The 20,779-nt window shown below is 37.2% G+C and overlaps 1 protein-coding gene across 2 annotated transcripts; it reads right to left on the bottom strand.

Annotated features, from left to right (window-relative positions):
• Positions 1-6,711: 6,711 nt before the first annotated feature.
• LOC139124749 (cathepsin L-like peptidase) lies at positions 6,712-20,423 on the bottom strand. 2 transcript variants are annotated; one of them, XM_070690859.1, is made up of 7 exons: positions 20,243-20,423; positions 18,027-18,281; positions 15,286-15,444; positions 10,167-10,391; positions 9,817-9,982; positions 9,282-9,387; positions 6,712-7,808 (listed from the first exon to the last, which is right to left on the bottom strand). In XM_070690859.1, the coding sequence occupies exons 2-7, from the start codon at positions 18,267-18,269 to the stop codon at positions 7,709-7,711; spliced, it is 999 nt and encodes a 332-aa protein (XP_070546960.1). In that variant the 5' UTR covers positions 18,270-18,281; positions 20,243-20,423; the 3' UTR covers positions 6,712-7,708. The 2 variants fall into 2 exon arrangements, with proteins under 2 accessions (XP_070546960.1, XP_070546961.1); XM_070690860.1 differs by having other exon boundaries at positions 20,275-20,399.
• Between the last annotated feature and the right edge of the window lie 356 nt (positions 20,424-20,779).

The raw sequence follows: 20,779 nt of genomic DNA, 5'->3' as shown, positions 1-20,779 counted from the left end.
CACAGTATAAATCCAGCGTTGGCAGTGAAGGTCTTGAAAGGTCTTGAGAATGACTACTGCTGGAGTTTAGTAACACACAAGAGACACGATCCCAAAAGTCTGACTGAAAGCTGAGCGCGTCCCTTTTATAAAGGCATATAAGAACAATCTAGAACTTTTATTGACATGCTAATTACTGTTCTAAAATTATCTCCCTTACACAACTAATCAACTTTCCAGAACATTCCAAACATGACTAATTGAATTCAAGGTTGTGAGGTCATCAAGGGCAGTGACCTTGGGAATGTTCTAGACTAATTGAACTCAGGTCATGATGAGTGTGGGGGAAATGACCTACATAACATAGTACATATTTTTCTTTCAACGTTTTGAATCAGCATGTAAAAGTATATGCTGTAAAATACTTCTTCATAATTTTATCTTGAATCATACATTTTCAGCCTAACATATCTGAACAAATGCCCATGTTGAAATATAATCGGCAAAAATCAGTCTCCAATTCAGAGGTGGCCAATTTACATAACAATGCATGATTTACATATTATTTTGTAGTGAAAATATATTCTTTTGTATACTTATTAACATATGAATGCATGGCTCCAAAAACAGAGGGGTGGACCACCCCTAAAATCTTTCAGAGAACCCTGATTGTGTGTTTGTTGGCTACCCTAATAATCAAGAGTACATAGTGAATTTTTTTTTCCAAAGTTTTGAATGTACTTGTTAATGTATACTGTAAAATACTTCTTTATAATTTTATCTTGAATCGTACATTTTCAGCCAATAGTATCTTGATGACTGCCCATGCTGACATAAAATTTTAAGTCTCAAATTTTACCAGGTAACAGTCTGTAGAAAGAAAACATTTTTAGCCAGAGCAACTCTAAACACATCAGAAGATATTGTTCACTGTCACTGCATCTAAGAATGGGCTGATTGGCCCTACAAACAAATCTGAACAAATTATTAATGACCGTCTTTCTAAGCTTGCCAGACTCCTTTAGATCAAAGGGGATCACATCTTCATTTCACCCTTACTCCACAATGGTTTAGCCCAAACCCATTGTTATCAAATGTGATTGGGGGCCTGCTTACAGGAAAATGGGAATGAACAGCTTGACCCTTCCACCCCCATTTCTGGGTTTTAAGTTCCAACTTGCCATAGACAGTAACGGGATTGGGCTGAACTATGGTGGTGAAAGGGTGAACTGACAAAACATGGCTTTGACAACTCAACATTGAAGTAATCTGTAAATTTTGTACAAACATACTGCGAATCACGATGTCTTTCAATATTACAACATTATATGTGTACTTACAAATTTCCAGCACAGTTGTTATTGGCAAGAACAATATTTTGTAAATATTCAAGTCAATCACACATACTTGCAGGTCACAATCATATTCAGTTCATTTCAAATCCCAGATATTGTACAAAATGTGTTTATTTATTTAAAGTTTTTAATTTATAAAATTGTTTGTGAAATGAAGTACTATTATACTGGGTTCAACCATTTTACTCAATAATAATAGTAGTAGTTACTCAGTAATAGTAATTTCAATTGTATAAATACTTTAAAGCTACAAGGAAATCACATTTACAAGTGTGTATTTGTAAATTATTGAAGATTTTTTGCCTTAAATTCAGTCTGCTTGACAATTTTTGTGCAAATACTCTTAAAAAACTCAAAAGTACTAGGATACCACATGTATAGTGTGCATATGGTAACTTTTTGGATTTCAAAATTTTGATTTTCAAGTGTACATGTACATTAGACAATACTTATAAATAATTTTATCATGCATGAGTAGTTCATTTTCAGCCCAAAGTATCTGGATGACTGCCCATGCTGAATTCAAATTGCCAAAAATAAACCAGTGTCCTATTCAACCCTTTGAGTGCCAAAATCAAATTTTTTTGTTCCTCTTTAAAATGTGCCAAAGTCAGTTTTTTTGTCACCTCTATAAAATATAACCCAGACAAATTTGTTCAGGTCCAAACATTCTTTTCAGATATTACCCTAAATTTTGACCAAAATCTGGAATCTATGAAACGTGCTATTCATTTGGTCCAAAATTTTCAAAAGAATTACTGAAAAAGTCATAAAAATTGGTAAAATGTTGCACCAAAATTTTGGTGGGAAAATTACAGCACTCAAAGGGTTAACCTGGTTTGTGAGGTGAAGGACTATCATAATGATACTTGGCAATTCCAATTGTAAAAATACCAATTGCACAATATATCAACTTTTTTCAACATCAGCTTCAAAAAAATCAGATTTACAGCTGTGTGTATTTGTAAATTTTGCAATAGCAATGCAGTCCCAGTACTGGTGCAATCAGAAAGTTGTGTTTTCAATCAATTTTGATAGAGAGTCAAAGGGCAAGTATCTTAACTTTTGATGATTTTTTCACAGTTTGTTTTAACTGACGCCCCAGTTTCTTGTTCTACTCCCCAAAGCATGTTGAGATACACAGTATTCAGCTTGTAAACTCAGCCTGTACATGTGAAGACTGCATTGTTATTGTTGACAAGTGAATTCTGGTCTGGACTAGAATTCAAATCAAAACAATAACAATGCATTTTACACCGTATATAGACGCTATGTTGATAATTATAAGCTTAATAGTGGATATAAACATGTCGTAATTGACATGCAAAATAAAAAAGATGAAAATTTTTTTATAAGCTAGAGTAATTATCCCATCAATGGTGCATGGTGTGAGCTTACAAAATTGTCAGATTCAAATCCTACTTTCATTTTGTTAGAGGATGTGTCATCATTTATACCTTGATCTTTCAATGCCCATATTTAGGCATAGTCACATACCATGCATTCTTATTGGATCCTTTGATTGTCCATACTTGGAAATGTTTTAATTATATCCTGTGATGAACTTTGACCATAGTAATAGTTGAGGTTGAAGGTCAGCACAGTCATATGCCAGATTATATTTTTTGCATACTTAAGCGCTGTGACTTGTTTTTTACAAACTTACAACAACGGTATGGTTGCAGCCATGAGTGAAGGGGGTAGGGTCAGTGCTTGTGTACTTATTGGCCAGTAGGAGGACAAGACTACACAGAAGGGGTGGAATGTAAATTTTGAACTTTGACCCCTCCCAGCATCATGGATTGCTCCAATCGTATTGTTTTAACAAAATACAGTGCACTTTACAAGGCCATACTTAACCCTTTTCCTGCCAAGTCATTATTTCACCACCAGGTCAATATGGTTAAAATTAATGAAACACAATGTATTCCATATGATGTATTTTAACATAAAACTGTACATTTGAAGGCTGTTGAAAACATAATACTGTAAAGTTGATTTTTTTTTGGACAAAAGATGCTATAACATACCAAGCCAAGTGGGTGAAAATACGTCATGTTTTGGCTCAATACCACTTTTTACTGACTTGGCTGATGGGGAAGTGATACAGTTATTATTGTCTGGCAGGAAAAGGGTTAAAGAACGCAGGGCCTGTCTTCTGTCATGTCTTCCATGCTTGATAACATTCAACACAGCATATCCCTTTGATGAAGTTCTGTAAACTTTCATTTCTCATCAGTGCTACATGAAGGCCACAAATGAGCAAAAGTACGTGTTCTCTGCCTATTTGTTACCCTTTGAGTGCCAAAGTCACTCTTTTTGCCTTTACAAATTATAATGCGGACAATTTTCTTCAAATTTTATCAAAAATTTTGATCAAAAATTCAAGTCAATCAAAATTTATGTCCATTTGGTCAAAAATTATATAAAAAGCCACAAAAATTCATATAAAATGTCGCACTATAATTTTGATGGGCAAAGTTACAGCACTCAAAGGGTTAAACCACATTTTGTACTATCAGCAATTCAAACGGTTCGTTACACCTTCAGCAAGTGTGCTCATACCAGTGGTGTTTTTTTTTATCAGATGATGAAATGTGAGAAACAAATTTACAAAAGGGATGAAATTAATTCTCTCATTTTTTTTCCTTCAGATTAGCTGTATGTAACCTGTTCCTTTGTCCTATTGTGTTTACTTGCTCTGAAGCTGGGCTGAATTCTGCAATAAACCATATTACTGAATGAACATACATGTATATTTCATTACTGTGTAAATACATGGCTTTCTCCTTGGAACTTTCCCTGGTGCCCCAAAGTCTAGACTTGATTCACTTCAACAGGTTCTGATACTTTGATGATACTTTTTATGTGAACCACTTTGAGTGAGATGATCGCAATAAGATCAGAACTGTGCTGTCTTTGCGTGCATCTTATGTATCTTGTGGTGCATTTGCAAATATGTGGAGTGCATGCGATCAGAAGTAAAAGTTTTTTCCCGGAATTCTGTTACTACTCTGCTATGTCGCATTCAGAGTTGCTATTTTTATACAACATCACAAGCACCAAATTGTTTTTATTCATTAACTTTGGCCAAGTCTATCCATAGTGTAGACTGAGAGATCCATTGCTGAGGGCGCTGTCTATGCTCCCCAACAGCAGTTCCAGGGGTGGGGTGTGTGTGTGTAGACAGAGCGTCCTCAAATGACAGATCTTTCAGTCTATCCATAGTGGTGCCCACTTTTGACCAGAACTGCTGGTGTTAATAGACCTGCTGCCAGGGCATAATTGGTATACCATTGTTTTAAGTAGCCTTGCAGCGTTCGTATTCTCTTCTTGAAAATGGAGCCAAAAGTGACCCAATTATGGACCTGAGCTAGAATTTGCAACCATCTCGTGTGATCTTTGATGGAAAGTTAGGCTTTTGATAGACTTGGTTCAAGTCTGTGAATTTCTAAAAAATCTTTTGTAATAGTTTCTCGTGTGTCTCCCCTATTTCATACAAACCTATTTGGAATTCGGCAGCCAAGGCCAGGTTTCCTTGCGATTAATTGCGTTACCTTCGAGTCTGCGCAGTAGTGAGTTAGTTTCTGCTAGGAGAAACTCCCCTGTACAGTGTTCACCCCACTCATTGCGTTCACCCCACTCAATCATTTCACATGAAAACAGAACACAAATCATCGCGTTTACCCCACTCAAACATTCACAAATCACAGACTTGAACCAAGTCTAGGCTTTTGATAGTTGAGTGGTACATACTGACTTTTGTCAAAGCTGCACTGAGTTGCCATTGTGCCAGCTCTAATACAGAATCTTTCTTTGTTCTGCCGTAGAGGGCGTCCTTGCAGAGACCAACACATCTATAACGTACACTTCACACAAAAACACAGAAACTTCACACAAACTTGTTGCCAGATGCAGGCAGAGTTGAACTTGGAATGGTCTAGGAACCCCTTTTTTCAGAACTTTTGGAGTCAATTTAGACTGTAGACTGTCGTAAATGCCCCTTTGCTACCATTTCTGAGTTTTTTTCTGAAAAAAATTCTTGTAGTAGTGCATGCATGTGGACATTTTGCTATTTTCACAATGTTAGCCACTTTTGTTTTCCTTTGAAGGTTGTGTCCACTGAATCACTTTGTTTGGCTCTCTGCTGCTAGGAACCCCCATTTCTCTTGTCAGAACTTTTCGGAGTCAGTGTAGACTGTCGACAGCTGCTGGTGCTCTTTACCAGTCCATGCAGCTTGAAAGTTTTGCTGCCCTCGTCTCTCAGATGTTTGGAAATGCATCTTCCACAGCACTTGCTATGTCCGTACTTTCAGCAAGGAAGGCAAAAGGGATTGTCAATTGCCAAGGTCCAGAGTCAATGATGATAACTGGGCATCAGTTTGGCTAGTGGGAAAATGCTGGTATCATTGAGCCGAGTCAGTCATTGCTTATTGACATTATGGGACTACACAAAGTTTTTGAACAAAAAAATTGTGCTTCTTTGAAGTATATTCACATTTTACTTCACTTAAGACTAGGAACCTGTTTCCATACAGTGCTATAGGTAGACTTGGTTCAAGTAGCTGAATTATGACAAATCACTTGCAACAGTTTGTCTTGTCTATTTCATACGAGCCGATTTAAAATTTGGCAGCCTGAAGGTCAGTTTTTCCTCATGATTGAATCAGTTACCTTTGAGTCTGTGCAGCAGTGAGTTAGTTTCTACTGGATTCACTTTCGGTGATCTGGGTGAAACTCCCCTGTACCGCATTCACCCTACTAACACATTTCAAATGAAAACTGAACACAAGTCATCGCGTCCACCAACTAACACATTCACAGACTTCAACCAAGTCAATACTACAGGATACTATCTGGAGTTGGGGACACTAAACCACATACAGTGAATAGTGAATGCCTTGCACAATCAAAATTCCACAGGCATCAACCTACTTCTCTGGTAGCAGAAATTATCTTTGAACACTTCCAACCCGTTCCACTGTGTTCAGGTCCAAATTATACATTACTTTAATACGTGAACTAGGCCATACCATTGCAATGGGAGGGTTAAGCCAAGCATCCATTGATAAAACTCTGCTAATTCCTTTGCTTGCTTGCGTTTATTCAGCTAATTCCTTTGGCAGATTTGAAGTCCTAGTCTGTGAGTGATATAGAATTATTCTGTCAAGCCTGAATTACGATAAGGCCCTGTTCTTTTTGGCAAAGCAGGGCCCAGGATGTAATTTGATTTACAGGGCATAAATACATCATCCCTGTCCCCCTTTCCCTAGAAGTTCAAAGCCACCAAAACAACAATATGGTTGGGCTAAACCATTGTGTTGAACTGGTCAGAAACGACCACAGGCTTCATTCAGGCAAATAAAAAAGTCGCACATTTATTTTTAAATTTATTTTTATTTTCTTTAAAAGTCAAAAGGAGCAAAATAAAAAGCGACAAAGTACTCGATACACTATTATTAAAAACTCTGCAGGGATAAAAGGAAAGCAATGAAGGCAGAAATTACAAGATGAAATAAACATTTGCAAAAGCGCAGAAATGTAAGACAGCAGATTTTCACTCCAGATTCTGACTCGATTACTGCATTGATTCGCATTGCCAGTATTTCTTAAATTTCACAATTTTTTTTTCACATCACATCGCAAACTTCATCAGCCATCAAGGTGAATTTGAGACAGGAAGTAGAGTATACTAATTTGAAGAAGTGCTACTTTGACCTTTGACCCAATATACAATTTCAAAAGAGCAGCCATTTTGGTCTCATAGCCACGGCCGCCATCTTTGCCCAATACACCCACTCCGAAAATAAGCCTATCGCAAAATCTCAGAAACACAGTGTACATTGATAATCCAAATCTATCAGTCAAGCACAGGCACACCAAAAATCTTAGAATATACAAAACTTGACAAGTAAAAGTCACAGGTAGACTTGAGGACTGGCTTACAGCCCAACACAGCTGTAAAAGACATTCAGAGTACTTTTTTATAAAAAATGTGTTTAAATACGTTGAATGCATTCATTGAAACTTGTGTTGTAAATATTTGACTTACAGGTCCCTGTTTACAATTTAAATATTTCACAACTGACTCTCTCAAGAGAACATACATACAGCAGTTAGTCTTTAAACACTGTAAGCTCTGGCCAAAGTCAAAGATAACATTTCAACTCAAATTTGCATATGCAAAGTACTTACATATGCAAATTTTAATTTGAAATTGACCTTCCACCTGACTTTATAAGAAAAACAAGTGATAGCTCCACGGTACTTGAGTAGGGATTTCGTCTTTGAAAATGTACAAGAACACCTCTCCAGCCATAAAATGGAATGCCCCAAATAATGGCAAGTATAAAAGAGAGTCGGGTTGGTAAACTTTAGACTAGGGGGTAGCTGGCTGATGTAGCGATGCCACACTGGTTGTTCTTATTCCTTGACATGTAGACGTAGCCTTGGTCTCCCCATGTGGTACCCCAACTGGAAAAAACATGAAAAATGTAGGAAAAATTAGAACTTGTTTGAGTCAAAAATTTCTTTCTACGATAATTGTACAATCTGACAAGCTAGTAGGCCAACAATAAAGGAATGCAATTAAAGCTCCACACTGGATGAGGAAGTAACTTCTGTATCCTCTATCTGGATTAGAGTTCACAATTTTCTTCAGTTTCTTTCGTTTGTAGAAACTATGCACTATTTCATGACCTTGTAAATCAAAACTATTTTTCCACAAAAATTTGATTTCACACATCATCTGTTCAACAATCTGTATTGAATGGTGATGTTTATTTATTGAAATTTCACATTTTAATCAAAATTTTTCCATGGGTTTGAAGTAGAATTTTCCATACTATTCATGTTTCTGCTTGGTAATTGTCTGAGCGTGAAGACACAGAAATTTGTCTATAATAAGTTTCTCGTACCAATAGATGTAAATTCATTTGACAATTTCGAAAAGAGAACACATAATGATCTAAGCAGATTGACAAACTTTGAGGAACTACAGTGCAGGCACTCTGGGCAAATTTAGGAACTAATATTTCACCATGCACTAAATTTTTTAGTGTTCTCTAAATGAGACAATTTAAGTTCCCATAAAAATGGCATAATAATGCACAAAATAAATTCACACATGAAATTCAAAACTTTGCAGAGTTCATTAAAAATTTGTGACCAATAAAACATTTTACAAAGCTGCCATCTGGTAACGGAAGTTTCATAAAAGACAGGCAGCATAGAAGTGACCAAGGTCCTAGATGTTTATAACAATAGCATGCGTCGCTCAAAAACATTTTAAAATTACTGGTATTAAACTAGAAATTAAGCTGATAATCAACGTATTGAAAAGTTAACACTGTATGATCATCATCACTTCTGAAATACTAGTGTTCTCCTAATATTAAAATATAGTCATGACGTCTCTATAATTTTGGTAAAACAACAGAATTTATTAACTAGCAATTTTTTATATTGTCATGCAGATTAGTCAACATGCTATCAGAAATAATATATATTAACATAACAATTACTCATATTGTTATGCAAATTGGTCGATATGCTATTAGAAAACCTTAGGGAGGACACTGAATACCTGTGCATGGAGAGAGAGCATGCATGTTAACCCTTTGAGTGCTGTAATTTTTTCCCTCCAAAATTTTTTTGCAACATTTTACCAATTTTTATGAATTTTTCTGCAATTTTTTTGAATAATTTTGGATCAAATTGACATCACATCTTATTGTCTGAAGTTTTTCATCAAAACTTTGGCAGGAATCTGACAAAAAATTGACTGGGGTATATATTTTTATAAAGGCGATGAAAATTGACTTTGGTGCTCAAAGGGTTAATATCATATAGTCTGGACACAAGAACAGCACAGCACACACAAACACATAGTAACGAATATTCAAACAGCCTGATTTGGGTGAGAAAAGAAGACTTTTGCCAGCTTACCTGTTTTTGACCAACCAATAGTCTGAGCCAGCTTGATTTCCGTAGCCAACAACCAGGACACCATGGTCCAACTCCTCACTGCTGCATTCTGGCTCATCATATACACCTGAATGTTTCCATACAAATATACATTTAGTACACTTGTAAACAGATTTGAAAGCATTTTAAGCTTATAAAATCTAGTTGGTAAATACTTTTATTTTTTGAATGTCCCTGATTTTTGGACTATAGGTATTATGCATCTGTTGTTAAAAATAAACCTATCTAATTTGCAAACATTTTCCGAAAATTTGTGTACAACATTGATGATATCAAATGGAGGTGGTAATTGTGCTCAAAGGTTGTATGGGACCCAATGTAATCACTCACTCTAACATACATTGGCGACTAATGAAAATTCAAACGTGTTAGTCATGATGTACAGTTGAATGTTGCAGCTATCTAGATATTGTACATGAAATACATTGCACACAGAATTGGAGGCAGATGGTTGCACATCGTCACAACCATCAGTTCTTTGAAAATATCATTTTACCTTGTGAGTAAAACTGGAATGACTGATGGCTGGCGTCGATGGCAACTGAGATTGGTCCAACTGTTCCCGCAGCTTGTTTCAAAGCATCTTCGTTTCCACTTTCGACGTCAGTGTAACCAGTGCATGTGGCGCCAACTTCAGACGCTTTGAATCTGCAGTCATCGTCCTATCAAATACAAATAATTTCACATACCTTCTTAAAGATTTATTTAGTACTGGCAAACTCAAAGGGTTAATAACAAACCTGTAATAACGAACAGCACTATGCAGCAGGTTCATTTATGAGCAAAAAGTGAATCTCAAAATCTTGGATCTCTTACATGGACTAAAGAAATATCATTGTTACTTACCACAGCTTCATAAGGGTATGACTCCTCGGTGTCAATTCCGTTGTTTTGTTTGATGTACTCAAAAGCCTGGTCCATGAGGCCACCGTTGCAGCCGGCGTTTCCTTCTGGTCCGGAACAATCGACAAGGTTTTGCTCGCTGAGGTCTGGAAGTTTGCCGGTCTTCCTGAAGGTCTGTCCTTCCATGGATCCGGTGGTGCTGAAGGCCCAGCATGACCCACACTGACCCTGAAAATTCAATCCACATGAGGTCACACATGAACAACATTTTCCATAACAACTGAATTTCACCAAGTCTGTGAATAACCATACATACATGTAGAACCCCCTGTAATTATATTAAGGCACTGGGTTGCCCCTAAAGGACAGATATTCAGTCTCTCAAATTTTAACATTACTTATCTGGTCAATCTGTTGTGTGGGTTCATTTTTGAAGTCTTCAGAGTTTTGACCATCATAAATGTATATTTTTGAAAATCAAAAAATTTATTTATTCTCCATAGAGTATTCACTGGGATGGCAGCCATTTTGAATTTTTGGTATCAGAAAATGTTAAGTCAAATTTACTCTGTTACCAAAATTTGCATATTGACCATGAGGGGATTGGCCGGCACAAAGCATGTATCTAGGCTAATCCCATGAACGCAGAAAGTTTCCACGTTACCGAATTAAAGGCTTATGACTCCCCAGGGAGTAAATAAACTACCGATCAAGTAGAACAAAAGCTCTAAATATTTGTGAATATGACATCACCCGTGATATTTGTAGAGCAATCACCGATTGACAGTCAGTTCACACCTCAAGTAAGGTATCTTTTCATATGGAAATTATTTCGAACCTACAGCGTTTTTGCCGGGGAATCTTGGCATGGACACCCGATTTCATGATTTTGAAAGAGAATAGTTGAAAGTTTGCTTGAGGAAAGTTCGAGCTCAACTTTAACCTTTAAGTTTTGGATGTTATTTTAGACATACCAGCGTTAATAAAGGTGAAATATTATGCATCAAATATTCACAAATTTGAATATTGCACACTGGCTGATTGAACAGATACTTTCTGTACATATCACAACTTTGCATTCCTGCACATTGTTCCATATGTTTATGGAGTAATTTTAGCAACGAACAGAAGTTCAAATGATTGAAAGAGTTAATCGGTTACTCAGTGTGCAGTGCTGTGTATGTGATAGAAAACATGTCATCAACTTCTTTTGAAAATAATCGTCATTTGAAAACTCGTAAATGAGGTAACATCACATTTAGAAATACCTGTGCTACTTTCTTGAAGAGGACAATGGAAAATTTATAGCCCTTGAGATTGATGGCTTGTCTCGTGACTACACTCTGTGTAAACATGTAGCATTCCACCAATCAAATGCCTCCAGACAACAATACTTGTGGAGCTATTTATTTTGCCACGTCATGCAGGGAGTGAAATGACTGTGACAAGTTTTAGAACGACAAAATTGAGATAGAATGTGCCTCCGGGACAGAAATTTAACCCTTTCACCACAATGGTTTGTCCCAAATCCATTGTGTTCTATGGTAAAGTTGGACCTGCATACAGGGAACTGGGGGTGAAAGGGTTAATTAAGCTCTCGATTTCATTCAATAATTTTCTTACACGTGTATTACCACTTGGGGCTCATTCAAACTTCTTGAAGCTAGAATTATTGTAAGCCTTAGGCTACCAGTGTTTCATCCAGGATGGCATCAATGGGGGATTTTCCCCTTAACATGAAAATTTAGGGGGATTTCACCAGTTCGTGTGTTTTACTTGCATCTTTAAGATGTGACTGGCACCATTTCATGGGGGCTAGTCCCCTTTTGATAAATTACTGCGGGGTGCCAACATGTCAACAGAGATAATTCCCCCATCCTCCTCTCTGGATGAAACACTGGGCTACCTTCCGTTTTTGGAGCAATTTATGTATTTATAATCATACAAAAAAAATTCCTTTTCACATCAAAAGAACATGCAATTAATGAATTTGCTATGTAAATTTGCAAACCCCTGTTTTTTTAGGTTGTACCCTCCTCTGCTTTTTCAAGCAGTACTCGGGTCAGTACCCAAACCCTGTTTTTCAAGCTGTACCTGCGTTGGTACCAATCCCTGTGTTTTTTCCAGCTGTAACTGAGCTTGCATCTACCGCTCTGTTTTTTCAAGCTTCAAGCTGTATCAAACACTGTTCTTTATTTCTAATCCTTCTTCTGGTGACTCCCTAACTGACTGATGATAAATAATGAATGCTTCTCTCTGTTCAAAAGTTTCTAAACTTTTCCATCAAAAATGAAAGTAGTTTGGAAATTTTGTTTTGCAAAAATTCAGCCCGAGTTAAAAACTTTCATTTTTGAGGTGACGTAATGTTGTGCTCTTCCAAACAGAAAGTGATAGACAGTTGAGATGGAAAAGAAACTGTCTCTGGCCTGGGTTTTTCCAGATTTCTTCACTCTGTGAGCTAATAGCTTTGTACAGCGTACAAAACAATTTTATCTACTTTTTTCATCTTACATGTATGTAAACTAATTTACGATTTCCTAAATTTGCTTTTAGAATTATACAAGGAAATAAAATGATGTTATTCAGAAACTACATCCCCAAATTTCTGTTGCTTGAGGAGTTAAGTTGCAGAAAAAGTCAGAATTTTTATTTCCTTCAAGGAAATATGTGAACGCTTAACATAATCCTAAAAACAGTCTGGATGTGAAGAAACTTCAAGTGTAAATCAATAAGGTTCTGAACACTGGATGTAAAAGTTAAGAACTTTATGCACAATGTAGACCTTTAATTTGGCATATGAGACACATCACTTCCAGTTGAATGTCAGAAATTTTCTCAACCTTACAGTAATTTTTGTCATTTCCCGGCTACTGCCTAAAAGTTCCTGCCTTCGTGGTCAACCAGGGAAATTTTAATCACTTGGAATAAAATGAATGTGACATTTCCCTTAGTATTTGTAACATAAACCAAATGCTTGGCTGTTTTGAAACAACTTTCAATGTCACAATCACCCAGAGTTCAAAAGACTAAATATAGATTTTGCTTCACCTTGTGACTGTCATGTGATATCTTACCGTATTGTATGCAAATCACATAACTCATTTCCAGTTCAGTAAAAGATCAAATTAATGAGGTACACAATAGGTGTGAACACATTAAAACCTTTGCCAAGTTATCAATCTATCTAAAATATCAGCTATAAAATACGGTATGATATAATCACAGAGGTGAGAAGCCAGAGATATTTTTTTCAAGTCTGACTTCTAAGATTCTGCTGCATATCTGAAGTTGGTCAACCATATTTGCAGTATATTACATGCTGTTTAACCCTTTCTCATGCAACATTTTACCAATCTTACTGGAATTTTCTGTATTTTTTTTTCAATAATTTTAGACTGATTTGACAATACTCTTCATTTGCTCAAGTTTTCGATCAAAATCTACAAAGAAATAAAAATAAATGTCTGAATCTTGAGAAAAAATATCTGGGTCTAATTTTTTACAGTCGACAAATATTGAAATTGCACTCAAAGGGTTTCGATACCCTTACTGATAAAGCATTAACAATTGTGTAATGACAACAAGGGCAGTTTCCTCATTCTAACGCTGACATCATCAACTGCGACGGGAAACCCAAACTGAATATATACGGTGCTTCGGAAGCGAAAGTGAAAGGTGTGTGAAAAATGGAAATACAGCTGTTACAAAGAATAGTTACATCATATCACTAAAGCTCTTGAGATCTGTATGACTCGACTTTTGAATAAGTTGCATCTATGTTTAGTGACACTGGAATTTTCACCAGATTAACCAGTTCGTAAGCAAGCTACGAAATATACTGAATGCTACAAACATAGAAGAATGATTTTACATAACCCTTTTCCTGCCAGACAGTAATAACTGTATCACTTCCCCATCAGCCAAGTCAGTAAAAAGCAGTATTGCGCCAAAACATGACGTATTTTCACCCACTTGGCTTGGTATGTTATAGCATCTTTTTTCCAAAAAAAATCAACTTTACAGTATTATGTTTTCAACAGCCTTCAAATGTACAGTATTATGTTAAAATACATCATATGGAATACCTTGTGTTTCATTAATTTTAACCATCTTGACCTGGTGGTGACAAACGCAAACATCTGAGTTTTCAAGCTACATTAGCTAATAAACATTCTTGCTAAAAAGATGTTTATGGTACCTTTTAATTTGTATGTATATTTTAAGCCATATGCAGTAAATTTAGTTGAGAACGTAATACTAGATATACATATTTCTGATGAATGCTCACATGACGAGATAAGGCAAGATATTTTTAAAACTGACGCATGTAATAGACTTTGTATTCTTTTCATGATACACATAAATTAAGAAGCTTGTCCAGAAATTGATACAAAGATGCTTTATCAAGTAATGTGACTAACCTTATCTTGACTGGCACTATAAATTATGATATAAATGTTTATTTTTGAAACAAAATAATACAGTGCTTATGTACAAACAGGCTGAAGTTCAGTGGATTTTTCTTTTATTAATGCATGCATATCTATCGATTAAATTTCACCCCTTCTACACAATGGATTGGCCCAAACCCATTGTTATCCATGGTGTGTATGGACTTGATAACAGGGAATCAGGGATGGACAAACAAAACATTTTGACACTGCAGGGGTGAGCTCTGTGTTTTCACATACAAGACCTGCCACGGAACAATTACGCACTGTTGTCATTTTAATGTGAAGGCTGGCACATCCCTTTGTTCTCTTAGTCACTTCTGCCCACAGGTCACGAGTTTCTATTCAAGGTAACGTGTTTGTTGTCCTGCTTTCATCGATAATACATGTAGCTTTACAAAGGTCATGTTGATGTCTTTCATTTCTATTGAATCCGAAGGCTTTGAAGAAATTAGCTTCAGCAGAATAATTTATTAACAAAACACTCCCTGGGCATAGCTTACAAAATCAGAATACATATTTCTAATCAAATTTAAGTATGCATATTAAATGCTAAATGATAAATTTGCTTACTCAGTTTTGTATTTCCAAATCAGAAACATCCAAATTTTCTGCTACGAAGAAAATAAGTCAAGCCCCTGAGTGCCTGATTGGTGGGGATAACTGCTTACCTGGTCTTTGACTGGTGTGACGTAACCTTTGCTTCTCCAGTCCACGGTGTCGGGAAGTACAACATTGCTGGGTGCCAGGAAAAAGGACGATGACACAGCCTTAGTGGCGTTATTTCTCATCTTGTAACCATTCATCATTGTGCGGAACTCTTCGTGTTTCTGCAGACGAAAAAATTCAGAAAATTTAGGAAATGCATTATGAAATGACAGATTTATATGATAATTGCCAAGTTTATATCTGTGTCACATTACATTTGCTTCCTTACCCTGCTGACGTAGACAAAATACGCACGTAACTTTTTTCCCGGACCGTTTCTTTGAGGGTTTTCTTACATTTTAGTATTATCCTTCTGGTACAGGTATACCTCTGGCCACCATGGTTTGGCCCAGCTACATTGTTATCAATGATAAATGTGGACTTGCTTATTTGAAACTGGGGTGGACCGCTTTTAAACCCAGTTACGTTTAAGTCCTCCCGGGCAGTGGGTGATGTGAAGTTTATAGTCAGCTAGAGTAAGTGGCTGCAAAATTGTGTGTACTTAGAAATTCTTAAAAAAGAATTTACTTAGAAGGAGGCAGGGTGATTTTTATGAAGGGATTTTAGCATTTGCTTTCATTGACATCATAACTTACCCACAACACAAAGTCATGTTAACTCAGGGATATTCTTAGTCCCAGAAAAAAGTTTTACTAAGGGCTGACGAACAAAAACAGTTCGGACACGCCATAAACAAACACCCTCCCAAAAGAATTTCCATCAAGATTTATCTGATAATGACAGTTGTTTACAGTCACATGATGTCTTCGATTGTTCAGTTGTTTACACTGCTGTAAATTTTGCCAAGTTGACCTGATTAGAAAGGGACGCTGGTTTGGTCACAACATTCTGTGACTGGAGTTTCTTTCACCATTTGATTAGAGTGGTGGGCAAGTTGATCCAGGGGAAGTGTCAAGATCAGTCAAATTTTCTCTACAAACTTGTCGTCAGGGTCTTACCCTAACCAATGTTCCCTGGATCTATTCACATTTTACTTTGTAATATCAAACCAAAAAAGGATCGAAAAAGTCAAAAACATATTTTGTCCTAATAGTTTCTGACAGACCAAAGGAAAAAATATTAATTGGGTTATGCAAATGATGGATAAATGCTCAAAAACATTTTGAACTCCATTTAACTAACTACATTTTATAATTTGAATTTACATTTTAGTAAAGTAGTTTTGAAACATTCTCAAATTTATGTCAGTTGATCATGAGAGAAGCAGTCAACCTTCTGCTGGACTTCAACAATCAGTGTGTCTTTTTTTAGGCAAATATTTCCAGGACACGCCCAAAGACAGAAGTGAAACATTCCCAGGGATATAAAGAGATCTTTGAAGTTGAAAATTATTGTGCGTTTGTGATTTTGCAAATGTTCGGATACCACAGCAAAATTTGTGTTGTTCTCGATTGCATTGATTACACCAAGTCAACCCTTGTATCATGACAGGGCAACTCCTGTCTAGGTACCTATCTGAACAAAAAACCAACCGTTATGAAAAAACAGAAGTCAATGGTTCCTCTCTTTCCTTTTTCAAATAGAATGTGCCTCATGGAAAGATGTTTGGGACTCTCAAGTTTTTACACTTCTTTTATGATCTAACCCTTTTTTTGGGGGGGGCAGTATGGGGGTGGGGGCATTTTAATGCTCTAGGTGTATGAAAACTTCACACTCTTAAGTTTTTTTAAATTAAAATTTTTTCCCCATAGAGTTAACACAGAGATGGCATATATTTTCAATTTCAAATATCGTAAACATTAGGTTATTTGTTTCTCTAGTGTCAAAAGTTTCACAGGGACCCCTGAATTTTATTCTCGATTAAGCATGGGAAGTGATGAAAGTTACCTTTAGGAAAGTTTGAGCAAAAGTTTAAGTCTTTCACTTTCAAGGTGCATTGTGCCATGTACCTTTGAATAGAAAAGCTTTGCTTAATTTGTCAGAGTTTGGCCTCTGGGGTTTTCCATAGCTTTCTTTGTACAACCTTGTACATAAGGAAGGCATACTTTAAAAGGGGAACTTGACATTTTCATGAGAAAAACATCGATGAATGCATTCTGACTGAAAATCTCACTTCTACCTGAAGAGAAAGGCTGGAGAGAGAGAGAGAAAAAACTGATAATTTGGGAAGTCGGACAAAATCTCTGGTCAATGAATTGGTGCCTTTATACATGTATGGTTTTTTCAACTCTGTTGATTTCTATCACCGGTTGAAATTTGATTCAGTGGATGGTGTGATAGAAAGGGATTTCAGCGTCACAAGCTTCAAGGGTTGATGTTTGAGACATAAAAACAATGGATTTACGGCTCAAAACGTGATTGTGTGATTGGACGAGTGTGTGACGCTAACACTACAGCTGAAACTTCCCTGTAAAATGCAGCTACATGTAGTCAGTTAGATCTGTCCACCATGATATGCCCTATTATATGGTGTTAATATCTGAAATTAACTATTCTAAAAGCAGGGTTTTTATTAAGGCTGCTACTATGGTAAATTTCTATTTTAGCTTGACCAGTTTATATCGTTGCAATCATAGCTAGGGAGGGGGACATTAGAAACGACAGCAGCTAATTTGCAAAACAGGGTACACATCTTGGCAAGAATACTGTAGAAGTAATATCAAATGAAGATGTACGTGAACTTGGCCTGTCTTAGACATATATATGTATAGGCACATGAGGGGATTCAAAGTGAAATACTCACCAAGTCACCAAATCTGTTCATTTCTAGTGTGTATGAATGTTTTCCGATGCTGTGTTCCAGGTTGTGATTCCTGATGTACGACAAGTTTTCCTCCCAGATCAACCTCCTCACTTGCTCCTCCCCATCACTGTACTCTTTACCATGGTAACCCTTCCAAGCGTGCCACTGAGGGGTTAGCTTCTCTGAGTAGGGAGCCGCAAACACGGCAACAAGCAAGACAGAGAGTGATAGAAACCTCAACATCTTTGTGTAATTCTGAAAGGAAATGAAAATTTACAAATTAAGCTTCTCTGACTTATTTTTTCTGAGAATATCACAGGTATGGCCGTTTCTCAAAAAATCTTTGTTGGGACCAAATCAAAAAAAGAGACGAAATCAGCACTTTTGTGATAACATATTTAAAATAAGTCTCTTTGCAGGCATGTTAGTTTTTACTTCAATAAGAACCAAGCAAGGACCACATTTGCCTGTATCTGTGTTCATTTTTTTCTGACCTCACATGATTTCGATTTCTGTTACAAATTGCACTTTTTACCTTCATGAAGTCTGCAGTATGACAAGATCAAAACTAAACATTCAATAAATCATTGCTGCCGATGTCTTGACCTGCAGCTGCTGGGGGAAGCATACTGTTTGAAATCAGAGTCTCATATTAGTAATTCTATCCATATATTCCGGAAGTATTTATAAAACAACTGACCTGCTCATTTAGCATTCTACAGTGGACAGATTACATCAGAAAATAAGTCCTGATTTAAATTGAGAACAGAGAATACTGAAAATCAAAACAACTATCACGGCCTGCAAACCGTATTATTATGAGAACATTAACAAAGGATTTTGAAGAAAGCTGAGGCCCAATCTTTACACTTCTTAGGCTATAAAATAAATGCGTAAATAATAGATCATGTTGGGTGGGGTTGTCAAGTTTTCGATCCATACGATCATCGAACACACCCTGTAGCCGCGCCGACACATCTGAAGACGCTGGAGCGACGACTTGAAGAAGCCCTCAAAGGCCAGACAACCTGACCTTGCACGCCAAGCCAATCACGTGACAGGGAAATAAGCATATCTCGTAAGTTTGCGCAACGTCTTAGGTAATCGCGGATTGTCCTTTGTTTGTAGCCAAGGGCTTCCATTTCTCGTGTTTTTTATCTGAAATCCGCCGTTTTGTGTTAATAACCACCTTGAGCGGAGATAAACTCAGATTATTTCTGTTGTTGAAATGTGTTATTTGCGATTCGGTATCGTCTACGACGACATGCCGCTTGCGTAAGCCTCAATCGTTCAAGTTCGAGTAAACAGGTCAATTCCTCCACGAAAGCAACTGAACTTGAACTGTTTCAATGTTGCGTTTGGTCGCAGGAAGTAACGTATGTTTGTATAAATCGAATACTAGACGATGAGAAGTTTAATAAGTTCAGTGTTTATCAGATTTTGATATCTTTACAGCTAGCTACACACCCGAGAGCACTCGAAATCAAGCCCTATCGTCCGCGCGGTGTTTACATTTTTTCTTGCATAGTTCGATCTCTGCGCGGCAAAATAAGCACATGTCTACAAATGTGACACCTTTTAATATCCAACACTTGACATGTCAGAACATTGTGGTGGCGTGGTCATGGAATTCGGATAAAAGATATCCTGGCCTGAATGCGACTGCGAGTGACTCATAGAGACATGACCTCGCCGGCAACGGTGTTAAATTGCCGACTCACGTCCGCACCCGTAATGTATCAGGCAATGTGCCGTGGCCCGGCGAATTTTGATACGGTTTTGTTGTGTTACATTGATGGCATACCACGCGTAGCATATGTCTGCATATGGTGTGATTTCGAAAATACTGCTTTTTTTCGGTGCGGTGAGCCCCGCTTAGATAAGAACGTGTAAACACATATTCTTTTGTGTACATTAGTTGCGCCAAAAACAAAGCTTCAATGCCATGGTGAGAAATGTTGCGTCGTTGCACAAGAACAGATGCCGGTCAATTTATCTCTATGCGAGGATACATCTTGACGCCAAGTCCAATAGAATGACGAGAAATAACCGAACTCTGACAAAATATAACAAAACTTTCAATAACGATGCAAGTCTAATCGGCGAGTTCATGATCATCTCGGTGGTCGATGAACTTATCATATGGTTCCGGGATAATCGCCGCGTCAGTAATGTCTGGAGCATAAATGAACACATTTTTTCAAGTTCACACCTACCTGTAAATATCAAGAAGGGGATGGCCACTTACAATCTAGTAGTACTTCAATTTCAACTGTGGACAGACTTCACCGCCAAATCTAAGAGACGCTAGTAGACGTTAATTGATGCCGGTTTCCTTTTATATCAACATCAGGAAGTGAAAACTCGTGACTACGTCATGTGATTTCTGTGACGCGTTTCATTATTATGCAGATTTTTACGCGCCTTACGATGAATGGCTGATGCAACCATTCGTCATATCATGTGACCGATGCATGCCCCCCCCCCCGGGATCTGCTCCCCACCCTACCCCGCACTCCCCGCCCTACCACATGTAACCATGGATGTTCAAAATAGATTTGTGCATCCATGGTGAAATCAAGGCCAAACAACGGGCCAACATCTGTGAATAAAAGACTCACCCGATGAATGACAGTAAATTAGTAAGCTTAGGCTAAGCCTTACAGATGGATTTGGTGTTGGGAATCCTATTGGCATTGCGTTGGTGACAGAAACGAAAGTGCGCGCCAGCGTGGTATGCCATTGTCCGAAGC

Source organism: Ptychodera flava (genome assembly GCF_041260155.1).
Source record: "Ptychodera flava strain L36383 chromosome 23 unlocalized genomic scaffold, AS_Pfla_20210202 Scaffold_24__1_contigs__length_23054250_pilon, whole genome shotgun sequence".
Lineage (NCBI taxonomy): Eukaryota > Metazoa > Hemichordata > Enteropneusta > Ptychoderidae > Ptychodera > Ptychodera flava.
Note: the sequence above shows the minus strand (reverse complement) of the source record. Positions and strands in the feature narration are given on the sequence as shown.

Coding starts and splice junctions, on each gene's coding strand:
- LOC139124749 (XM_070690859.1), bottom strand. CDS start 18,269: ATGTTGAGGTTTCTATCACTCTCTGTCTTGCTTGTTGCCGTGTTTGCG. Junction 9,388..9,816: donor ATTCCAGTTTTACTCACAAG/GTAAAATGATAT, acceptor GGAAACATTCAG/GTGTATATGATGAGCCAGAA. Junction 7,809..9,281: donor TATTGGTTGGTCAAAAACAG/GTAAGCTGGCAA, acceptor TGTTTTTTCCAG/TTGGGGTACCACATGGGGAG.